Genomic DNA, 12,523 nt, shown 5'->3' with positions numbered 1-12,523 from the left:
GTTGTTGTTTTATATAGCTTTTTACTACTACAATTTATTATTTATAAACTTTGGCATATATATAATTCTGACATATATAAAATTCGCCGAATGATCACACGAGCAGTGAACGCCTGAGGGAAGAAATGAAGTACATTAGAAAAAAGGAGAATTATTTTTCAAACAAAGCATATTTTGACAGTTGTCAAGTTGTAATAGTATTGTTTTGTTGTTGTTTTATATAGCTTTTTACAATAACAATTTAACACGCTTCAATAAATAAAACATATTTATAACCAGCATGATTAGGGTTTTAAAAGGTTTATTTAGAAGATATTAGAATGATTTATTTAGGTTTATTTAGAAAATATTAGAATGTTTGAAGTACTTAATATAGCATCATTTTAATTACAGTAATAAATTAAAAGCTTGAAGAAAGTATCATTTTAAAATGTGTAAAACTTAATAATAAAACGCGTACAATAAAAAAATGTGTACAAATGCATACAATGTAAAATGTATACAATAAAAAAAAAAAACATTAACAAATTGTAAAATTCAATTTTTCAAATTAAAAATTTTTATCGTCATAATAACATAGAAAATTCTAAGTAACCTACAAAAATATATACAAAATTAAAAAATAAAACCTACTAAAAAAGATACATACTTTTACTACTCTTAAATATTTGTGTAATCAGACGTTTTGTTGATTTTTCTGAGAGTGTGAATGTTGACTTAGCTAATTGAGTAATTTTTGGCATTGCATTCATTGTAGTTTCTTGAACTAAAGAAAAATATGTGGTTAATAATAAATAAAAAACATATACCAAGTTAGAAACTAAACCTAATAAAAAACAAATACTTTTGCTACTCTGAATTACTTGTGAAGTTAGATGTTTTGTTGATTTTGCTGAATTAGAGAATGTTGAACTTGCTAACTGAGTAATTTTTGGTGCTGCATTCATTGTAGTTTGTTGAACTAAAGAAATATATGTGGTTAATAGTAAATTAAAAATATATACCAAATTAGAAACTAAACCTATTAAAAAATATATAATATTTTGCTACTCAGGATTATTTGCATAGTCATATATTTTGTTGAACTTATTGCATTAGTGAATGTTGATTTTGCTAATTTAGAAGTTTTTGGTGTTGCTATCATTGCAGTTTGTTGAACTAAAGAGATATCTGTAGTTGATAGTATATAAAAAATATATACCAAGTTGAAAACTTAACCTAGTAAAACAATACATACTTTTGCTACTCTGAATCATTAGTGTAGTAAGATAATTTGTTGATTTTGCTGAATTAGTGAATATAGATTTTGGTAATTGAGTAATTTTAGGTGTTGCTTTCATTGTAGTTTGCTGAACTAAAGAAATATGTATGGTTAATAGTAAATAAAAAATGTATACCATCCTAAAAACTAAACCTACTAAAAAAGATACATACTTTTGCTACTCTGGACTATTTGCATTGTCAGATATTTTGTTGATTTTGCTGAATAAGCGTATGTTAAGTTTGCTAATTGAGTAATTTTTAATGGTGCTTTCATTGTACTTTGTTGAACTAAAGAAGTATGCATATTTGACAGTTATGAAAAAAATATACCAAGTTAGAAACTAAATTCACTTAATAAATACATACTTTTGCTACTCTGAAGTAATTGTGTTGTCAAAAATTTTGTTGATTTTGCTGAACTAGTGAATGTTGATTTTGCTAGTTGAGTAATTTTTGGTGTTGCTTTTATTGTACTTTGTTGAACTAAAGAAATATGTATGTTTGATAGTTAAGAAAAAATATATACCAAGAAACTAAAATTAGAAACTAAATCCACTAAAGAGATACATACTTTTGCTACTCTGAAGTAATTGTGTAGTCAAATGTTTTGTTGATTTTGCTGAACTCGTGAATGTTGATTTTGCTAGTTGAGTAATTTTTGGTGATGCTTTTATTGTATTTTGTTGAACTAAAAAAATATGAATGTGTGATAAGTAGTAGAAAAAGGTCGATTCTGGGCAAAAACTTTATTTCAACCATAATTTCATCCATAATTTTATATCATATTTAAGCTATGATCCTAACCATAATTTCTGTTCCAAAATTAAAAAATTATAAAAATAAAATAATGGTAGTATAACAACCATAATATATTAATATATTATGGTTACATCATAACCATAACTTCTGAGCCAAATAAAAAAATATTTTTAATTTTTATAAAATAATTTTTTACATTTTGTAATTTTAAATCAATTTTTTTAAGTTAAGCGTAATAGTAAAATTGCCCTTTTAAAGCATAAAAATTAGCAACACTTGGCATGGAATCGGTATAATTTACAAACTTTTTTTATTGTCAACCCATGTGTTGAACGTCAGGGTACCCATACCACTTTACTAATGATTTGTTTTTGAGTTTACGAACAACTTTTTTAATCCTAAATATTTTTTGATTAGTTTTTTGCAGTTCTTGTTGGTGTCATTTTAATTGAATAATGCCTTGTGTTGTTGCATTTATTTACCATTTCATCTAAAACATCGATATATTTTCTAGTAGAATTAGCTGAAAAGTACTTAAACATTTTCTCTTTCATTGTTCTATCCCAACATTCAACTACACAACTTTTTTCTTCATTTTTAGTTGAATATAACTGAACACTTATAAAATTCTAAGTCTTTATTAACCCATATTTTATTACTTTCTTTAAAGATTTTATTTAATGCATCAGCAACATCAGCTCCAGTTTTACTCTTCAATGGAACAATCCATCCGTACTTTGAAAAAACATCTATCACCATTAATAAGTATTTTATACTGTCATCGAATTTCGAAAAAGATTGTATGTTGACTAAATCAACAGCCCATATTTCATCGATTCCATTTTCAATAACTTTTCTTTTTCTGAAATGTTTTACAACCAGTCTATGAAGTTTGTTTGCACGTTTGTCAGTCCATTTTAATTTTTTATCCTCGTCTTTTTTACAGATCGTTGGTAGTTTTTTTCAACACCCAACCTAAACTATGCTTTAGTTGATATAATAGGTTTTATAATGCCTTGTTCAATTCTTTCACTTATTGTTGGATTTTTTATAGAATCCATTTCTTTGAGCATAATTTTATCAGCTTCATTTCTTTTTACTGTATCTGTAAAGTATTCATAAGCAAGATCATGATGGTAAGCTGCATTATCAACTCTATCTACTCCATTCTTTATATGCGTCAATAGAAGTTAATCGTTCATCTAAATTAGTACCAGGACCTGCAAACCTCATACCAGGTAAATGCATTTCACCTGGGAACTTTGACCATGGTAGTTTTATTTTACTTGTTGCTGAATTAAATTTAACTAAATCACCTCCTGTTTTTGCTGATACGAATTTAGTTTTTGTTTTTCTATATATTATATATTTATCATGGAATGTAAATAACAATAAGAGAAATAATAATAAGTTGTTACCTAAAAGTATAAGAGGAATTATTGTTAGAAAGTCAGGTTATGGAAAAACTACTTCATTACTGAATTTACTTTTAAGACCTGATTGGTTAGACGATAGTAATTTAAATGTTTTTGGAAAATCTCTTTTTCAACCAGAATACAAAATATTAAAAAGATCTTTTGAAAAAAAATTACAAAAAGAAGTTATTCTCGAACTATTTAAGTTACAAGACAAAATAGAAAAATTAAATGCGAACCCTGAGTTCATAATTGAAGATATTTCAAAAAATTAAATGATAAAACAGATATGGAGTGTAAGTTTTTCAAAACAGCAGAAGATGTACCAGATCCAGAAGATCTTGATATTCATAAGAATAATTTGATGATATTTGATGATTTACAATTAACAAAGCAAATTAAGTGTGAAAAATATTATATAAGTGGAAGGCATAGTAATATAGATTGTTTCTATCTTGCACAAAATTATTTTATGTTATCAAGACAAACTATAAGAGAAAATACAAATTTTATTTGCTTATTTCCACAAGATTCAAAGAATTTAAATCATATTTATAAAGATCACATTTCAAGTGATATGATAAAAGATGAGTTTATAAGATTTTGTAAGGATTCTTGGTCAGAGCCTCATGGATTTGCTATTATAGATTTTTCTTCTAAAAGAGATTATGGAAAATATAGAAGTGGATTAGATAATCTTTATATACCAACTTGTAAATTTTATAAAAACTAAAAATAATTTTTTTTTTCTTGTTTATATATAAAAACAAAATGTCTTTTTATTTATTATCAAGTGGAAATAGCAATAACATAAAAACTAAGTATACTCCTATGATTCAACTTAGACAAGATAAAGAATATGAAATGGCTCTAGTTAGTTTAGAGACATATTACAGTTTTCCTAATATTGATTCTTCAAACAAATTTTTTAGATATAGCACATATAATAGAGCAACTTGGCATGATATAAACATTCCAGAAGGGTGTTATGAAATTACTGATATAAATGAATATATTCAATTGATTATGTCAGAAAACGAGCATATAGGCGCAGGAGTTGCAAGTATTAAACTTCAAGGAAATAATAATACATTAAGATCAGTTTTAAATATTGCATCTGGTTATAAAGTTGATTTTACAACTTCATATTCAGTTAGAACTTTTGGTTTTAACAGTGGAGTATATTCATCACTTTACCATGAATCAACTAATATAGTAAACATATTAAGTATTAATAGTATACATGTTACAAGTGATATAATAGAATCATCATATATAAATGGAGCAACAGAAAACTTTATATATTAATTTTTCCCAACTTGGATTTAAAATTGTTTAAGAGCCATTAAACTTAATTTACTTACCAGTAACGCTAAAAACAATTTCAAAAATAGAAACGAAATTGCTTGATCAAAATGGAAATCCTTTGAATTTACGAGGAGAAGAATTGTCTATTAGATTTCATATAAGTGAAAAAAATAATCTTGTATTAAACAAAATGAGCAATTGAAGATGGTTATGGAGCTAGTATTAAATTATCACATTCAGATCTTAATGGTGAACATGTATTAGCTGTAACAAATACACAATTGAATAGAATTACAAGAGCATATGAAAAAGATACTGGTGTAATTTAAGTAAAATATTTATTAATTTAAGTAAAATACAACTAGCTCACAATTCTCAAATAAAGGAAGGATTTATTGGCACACTTTTACCTTTACTTGGTACAGCTGGAAGATTTTTGTTATTAAGCGTTGCTCTGGCACTTGCAACAGGACTATTAACAGGAGTAGGTTCAGCAGCTGAATCAGCTATGGTTGATAAAAATTCTTGAAGGGGTATTGTGTACTTTAAAAAGCGTGGACAAGTTGTTAAAATGACAGCTGCAGAATCAGGTTTATATTTGAGACCATGGAGTAAAGGAAGTTCTGTTGGTGATGGAATGTACTTACGTAGTAGGAATGGATATACATTCGCAGGCTCTGGTTTATTACTAGGACCAATTTCACTATATGCTAATATTCCATTTTTGAATATAATTCTCTGATTTTTTTGAAATTTTTTTTTCACATATATAAAATAATCAAGAAATAATCCGTCATTGCATAAATTTATAAACAAATATAGAAGAATTGAACTTCCTCAAATACCTTTAAGCCACACAAAGATTTAGAACACCCTTCAGTATTAATAAATAAGAATAGATATGAAATATTTGCACAACATGACATTATAATAAAATCTTTATCACATCAAAATATTCTTTTAAAGTTTGGTGTATCGATTAATAAAGGTGTTGCATTAGTTTCACTAAAACAAGAACTTAAATTAAAAATGTTAAGTTTACAAGATTCTGTAATATCAGGATCTGTTGCTGATATTGTAGTAAATGTTGTTAATAATTCTGTTTCTGATGTATTAATTAAAAAAGGAGAAAGTTTATGTTTTGTTAATTTTTTTTTTCCCTTATTAAAAATGGAATATAATTATAATAAAATACACCCAACTCTTCCAGATACACCTGATGAAAATCAATCACCTATTGAAAGCCAACCTCATGTATATTGTCTACAAAAAATTAATGAGATTCAAAAAGAAATTGAGCGTCAGAGAGAAAAGAGAACTATATTAAGTAAAAAGAGGTGTAAAAATAATTTCAGCAACGAGGTGTAAAAATAATTTCAGCAACATAAATCATAGAGGTGTAAAAATAATTTCAGCAACGTAAACGTAAAAACACAAAAGAATTTATTAAAATTAAACGTAAAAAAACAACTTAAAACATAAAATCAAAAAAAACGTAAAACATAAAACAGAAAAAAACGTATAAATACGTAAAACATAAAACAGAAAAAATAACGTAAAACATAAAACATAAAACATAAAACACAACATAAATCATTATGCTGTGTCTTTTTTATTTTATAGTAAATAAAATGTCATTTCTAAAAATTGAAGATCATGAAAAAAGAGATCTAATTGTTAAAGAATTCTTAGATAGTAAAAAAAGAATACAGCAGAATAATTTATATGAAAAGATGGGTGAAGCAAATTTACATTTAGACTTGACAAAATTGTACAAGCCATTAATTGATAGTCAAGCTGGAATAAAAGAAAACATATCTAAATTGCACAATCAAGCTAATAAATTTGCACTCACTTTTTCAAATGCTCATCCTGAAATAATGGCTGAGCATGCATATAAGAAACTAACGGCTTCTTATGAAGAAACTAAGGCCTTGAGGCTTGGAAAAATTGCAACAGATTATCTAAGAATGTATACTAATAGTAAAAAGTCTACAGATACTACATTTGGAATACATTCTAAAGATGACAAATTATACATTAGAAAAAAACCAATATTTATTAATGATGATGATATAACTATTTATAGTAAAACATATTATGGTACTCCTGGTCTTCGGGAATTGATAACAAAGTTTAATCCTAATAAAGAAATATATACTGAAGATGATCTTAAAAATTATGAAAACATATTAATACAAACAGATACAATTACTACTGAAAACCCATACAAACCAAGGTCATCTAGGAGTGGAAAATACAGAGAAATAATAGCTCCAATTTGGAGAGATATAAAGAAAAATGAGAAGCGTGAATCAAAAGGAACAGGATTACAAGCTATAATTCTTCCTAGTGACCCTATTGCACTAATTGAAATGCTTGAATTATATATAGCTGCATGGAAAGCAGGTAACACTAGATCAAGAAATGAAGCTGTTGCAATTTGTGATGAGTTATTACGGCAATGTGTTATAAATAGTGTAAATATAACAGTATAAATTGATACAAAATAATTTAGAATTACATATATCTCAATGCATAAAAAAAATATATAGTACATCAAAAATGCTAATTGTTCATAATTAGACATATGTAAAGAAACATGTTGTTGGAGAAAGTGGCATATTTGACAGTATAAAAAATGTATTTAAACGAGCAGCAGCGTCAAAAGTAACAAGAGTATCATCAGCTATGTTAAATAGACTTGCACCTGAAAGAATAACATAAGAAGATAATGTTGAAAAAGTAGTACCTAACTTGAATAATAAGTAAAAATTATATAGTTCATTATGAAAATCTTAAATTGTATGAAAGATTAGGATTAAAGATTACAAAAATTCATAGAGGTATAAAGTTTGAAGAAAGAGCATGGTTAAATGAATACATTGAACTAAATACAAAACTAAGAACTAAAGCAACTAATGATTTTGAAAAAGACTTTTTTAAACCAATGAATAATTCAGTATTTGGAAAAACAATGGAGAATTTTGAAAACAGAGTTAATATTAGATTAGTTACAAACAGAGATGAAGCTATTAAATTAGCATATAAACCAAACTATGAAAGTAGAACAATATTTGATGAAACCTAATAGCAATACATATGAAAAAAATATAAATACTTTATAACAAACCAATTTACTTAGGCATGTGTATATAAGATTTAAGCAAAACACTAATGTATGAATTTCACTATGTTTACATAAAAAATAAGTATTCTGATCGAGCAAAACTATTATTCACAGATACAGATTCTTTAGCATACGAAATAAAAACAGAAGACTTTTATGCAAATATTTCTAATGATGTTGAAAGCAAATTTGATACAAGTGAATTTGACCCAAAGCACCCAGCAATTAATAATGCAGATTTTAAAGTTGGTGCTAATAAGAAAGTAATAGGAATGTTTAAAGATGAATCAAAAAGAGCAGAAATTGAAGAACTTGTAGGACTCAGATCAAAGTTGTGTTCTTACAAAGTACACGGAAAAGATAACAAAAAATGTAAGGGAGTAAAGAAAAATGTTGTTAAAAAATATATAACACATGAAGATTATAAAGATTGTTTATTAAATAAAAAGATTCATATTAGGAAAATGAATGTAAAAAGTTCCCATTTACATGAAGTTTACACAGAAGAGATCAATAAAAGAGCATTAAGCTCAGAAGACGATAAAAGAGTTATTTTAGAAGATGGTATACACACATTAGCATATGGACACTACAAACGGAAAGAAGAAAAAAACAATTTATAGGTCAAAGAGGTCAAATAGGTCAAAGAAATATTTTAGAAGAAAAAAAACAATTTATAATTAAAAAAATGGAAATAATTAATAACAGTTATCATAAACATATCAATGTTGAAGGAATAATTTGACCGAATGAGCCACTAACAAATTTTCAATTGATCAAAGCAGCAAAAAAATTAAAAATAAAACATTTTAAAGGTGTATTTGTAAGAGATGAATTACCTAAAAATACACAAAAAAAAGAATGTGGAATATTAAATACAAGAGATTCAAGTACGGAGGGATTTCATTGGATTTGCTGGTATAAAAACGAAGATAAAAAACTAAGTTTTGACTCTTATGGATAACCACCACCAGTTGAAATTGTTAATTATTGTAAATAAAAAGTCTTGTTTATTATAATAGTGAAAGAGTTCAGTTTGGAAATACCTCATTCTATGGAAATTTGTGTCTATATGTTTTAAAAAAACTATATGAAGGATGTGATTTTCAGAATATTATTAATAATCTATGGTAAAAAAATTTTCTATATATATATGAAAATGACTGTTGATAAATTCGGACGCAATAATAATTCAGCTGCAAATCAAGTAGCAAATGGTTTAACATCATCTCAAGCTACTAACTTGTTTATTAGGAGAAATGGACAAAATATTGCAACTAGTAACATGAATTCTAATAAATTGATAAATGTAGCAGAACCTACTAACTCAAATGACGCTGCTACAAAAAATTATGTTGATAATATAATACCTTATTCTAGAAGTTTACCAATAATACCAAATTCAAGATTAACATGCATGGGAGTAAAATCACAGACTCTTGCACCAAATACAGGTGCTGATGGATCAGCAATTTTTATTCAAAATGGCGGTCCTGGTATTCTCAGAAAACTATGGTAAGCAATTACAGGAACAAGTGCTACTGGAACTGTACCAGGTAACGTATTTATTAAAATACACACAGATAATACACTTTGAATAGGAAACTCTTCTTCTACATCTATTAACGGAATAAATGGTATAGTTTAATCACTGATTATTTATTTTCTTCACTTGGTGGACCATATTATGCAAACTCTTTACAAGGATGTAATGTATCTACTAATACTGGATTAGGATACTTTACACTTGATTTACCATCTAAAGCCAATCTTGCAATTGAACTGCTCAATAAAACTGGTAATACACTAACATATTGGCTACAACCTTTTATTACATTAAGTCCATCAATACCACAATCAATTTCATCTCTTAAACTATACTCATCAACATTTAGATATTTTAGATATTAATACAGTTTATGGTAGAGAATGTATATTATTAGATACAGTAGGTATTAGAAATGGTGTTTATTTAAAATATGCTAGATTTCATGCTGTTGGTGCATCTAGAAATTGGTGGGAATTAAGAGTACGCATGTATGACACACTCAATTCTCCTATAAATGTTATACAACTCTGTTATACAACCTTGGACATTATATAACTATAGTAATAATACAATATTTCCTGGATATGATGTTAATAGTTCATGTTTTTACTGTTCATCTGGTTTAGAAAATGTTTATCTTTCTTCATGGAACCATGCTAAGGTAGCCTCATTTAATAATACATCATCTGGACTATTTTATCAATCAAAAGCAACAATAAAGTCTACTTTCTCATTTTACATAAATTATACCAATTCAATGCTTAGTGTTCCTAATGGAAGAAGATTAGTGGTTACATTATACTCTGGGGATATACAAATTAGACAATATGGAAAATTTTATGTTTTAAAAGGACAATTTTACTATTACGCTTACCTTAAAAAAAAAAATTTGACTCAGAAATTATGGTTATGATGTAACCATAATATAATAATATATTATGGTTGTTATACTACCATTATTTTATTTTTATAACTTTTTTATTTTGGCTCAGAAATTATGGTTAGGATCATAGCTTAAATATGATATGAAATTATGGATGAAATTATGGTTGAAATAAACTTTTTGGCCCAGAATCGGCCTTTTTCTTCTACTTTGATAGTAATAAAAAATATATACCAAGTTAGAAAATACATTCACTATAAAAGATACATACATTTGCTACTCTGAATTATTTGTGAAGTCAGATATTTTGTTGATTTTGCTAAATTAGTAAATATTGATTTTGCCAATTCAGTAATTTTTGGTGTTGCTTTTATTGTATTTTGTTGAACTAAAAAAATATGTATGTTTGATAGTAATAAAAACTATATACCAAGTTAGAAAATAAATTTACCAAATAAGATACATACATTTGCTACTCTGAATTATTTGTGTAGTCAGATATTTTGTTGATTTTGCTGAACTCGTGAATGTTGATTTTGCTAGTTGAGTAATTTTTGGTGATGCTTTTATTGTATTTTGTTGAACTAAAAAAATATGAATGTTTGATAGTAATAAAAAATATATACCAAGATAGAAACTACATTTACTAAATGAGATGCATACATTTGCTACTCTGAATTAATTGTGTAGTCAGATATTTTGTTGATTTTGCTGGACTTGTGAATGTTGATTTTGCCAATTGAGTAATTTTTGGTGTTGCTTTTATTGTATTTTGTTGAACTAAAAAAATATGAATGTTTGATAGTAATAAAAATTATATACCAAGATAGAAACTACATTTACTAAATGAGATGCATACATTTGCTACTCTGACTTAATTTTGTAGTCAGATATTTTGTTGATTTTGCTGAACTAGTGAATGTTGATTTTGCTAATTGAGTAATTTTTGGCGTTGACTTCATCGAATTTAGTTGAACTAAAAAAATATGAATGTTTGATTGTAGTAAAAAATATATACCAAGTTAAGAAATAAATTTACTAAATAAGATACATACTTTTGCTACTCTGAATTAATTGTGTAGTCAGATATTTTGTTGATTTTGCTGGACTAGTGAATGTTGATTTTGCCAATTGAGTAATTTTTGGTGTTGCTTTTATTGTATTTTGTTGAACTAAAAAAATTTGAATGTTTGATAGTAATAAAAATTATATACCAAGATAGAAACTACATTTACTAAATGAGATGCATACATTTGCTACTCTGACTTAATTTTGTAGTCAGATATTTTGTTGATTTTGCTGAACTAGTGAATGTTGATTTTGCTAATTGAGTAATTTTTGGTGTTGACTTCATCGAATTTAGTTGAACTAAAAAAATATGAATGTTTGATTGTAGTAAAAAATATATACCAAGTTAAGAAATAAATTTACTAAATAAGATACATACTTTTGCTACTCTGAATTAATTGTGTAGTCAGATATTTTGTTGATTTTGCTGGACTAGTGAATGTTGATTTTGCCAATTGAGTAATTTTTGGTGTTGCTTTTATTGTATTTTGTTGAACTAAAAAAATTTGAATGTTTGATAGTAATAAAAATTATATACCAAGATAGAAACTACATTTACTAAATGAGATGCATACATTTGCTACTCTGAATTAATTTTGTAGTCAGATATTTTGTTGATTTTGCTGAACTAGTGAATGTTGATTTTGCTAATTGAGTAATTTTTGGTGTTGACTTCATTGAATTTAGTTGAACTAAAAAAAAATATTTATGTTTGATAGTAATAAAAAATATATACCAAGTTAGAAAATAAATTTACTAAATAAGATCCATACTTTTGCTACTCTGAATTAATTTTGTAGTCAGATATTTTGTTGATTTTGCTAAATTAATAAGTGTTGATTTTGCTAATTGAGTAATTTTTGGTGTTGCTTTTATTGTATTTTGTTGAACTAAAAAAAAAGAATGTTTGATAGTAATAAAAAATATATACCAAGATAGAAACTACATTTACTAAATGAGATGCATACATTTGCTACTCTGAATTAATTGTGTAGTCAGATATTTTGTTGATTTTGCTGAACTAGTGAATGTTGATTTTGCTAATTGAGTAATTTTTGGCGTTGCCTTCATTGAATTTAGTTGAACTAAAAAAATATGAATGTTTGATTGTAGTAAAAAATATATACCAAGTTAAAAAATAAACTTAC

General features: G+C 26.2%; 1 protein-coding gene across 4 annotated transcripts in view; it reads right to left on the bottom strand.

The window, feature by feature from the left end:
* LOC136080611 (uncharacterized) overlaps positions 1–12,523 on the bottom strand; it is a 129,393-nt gene that overhangs the window by 47,676 nt on the left and 69,194 nt on the right. For all 4 annotated transcript variants that reach the window (XM_065797472.1, XM_065797474.1, XM_065797473.1 and 1 more), the window contains 16 exons: positions 12,344–12,460; positions 12,149–12,265; positions 11,951–12,067; positions 11,755–11,871; positions 11,559–11,675; positions 11,363–11,479; positions 11,167–11,283; positions 10,971–11,087; positions 10,775–10,891; positions 10,579–10,695; positions 1,835–1,951; positions 1,630–1,746; positions 1,435–1,551; positions 1,238–1,354; positions 845–961; positions 650–766 (listed from right to left, as the gene is read on the bottom strand). In XM_065797472.1, the coding sequence (XP_065653544.1) occupies positions 650–766; positions 845–961; positions 1,238–1,354; positions 1,435–1,551; positions 1,630–1,746; positions 1,835–1,951; positions 10,579–10,695; positions 10,775–10,891; positions 10,971–11,087; positions 11,167–11,283; positions 11,363–11,479; positions 11,559–11,675; positions 11,755–11,871; positions 11,951–12,067; positions 12,149–12,265; positions 12,344–12,460 (1,872 nt within the window). The remainder of the gene's footprint in view (positions 1–649; positions 767–844; positions 962–1,237; positions 1,355–1,434; positions 1,552–1,629; positions 1,747–1,834; positions 1,952–10,578; positions 10,696–10,774; positions 10,892–10,970; positions 11,088–11,166; positions 11,284–11,362; positions 11,480–11,558; positions 11,676–11,754; positions 11,872–11,950; positions 12,068–12,148; positions 12,266–12,343; positions 12,461–12,523) is intronic.

Source organism: Hydra vulgaris, chromosome 05 (genome assembly GCF_038396675.1).
Source record: "Hydra vulgaris chromosome 05, alternate assembly HydraT2T_AEP".
NCBI classification, from domain to species: domain Eukaryota; kingdom Metazoa; phylum Cnidaria; class Hydrozoa; order Anthoathecata; family Hydridae; genus Hydra; species Hydra vulgaris.
Note: the sequence above shows the minus strand (reverse complement) of the source record. Positions and strands in the feature narration are given on the sequence as shown.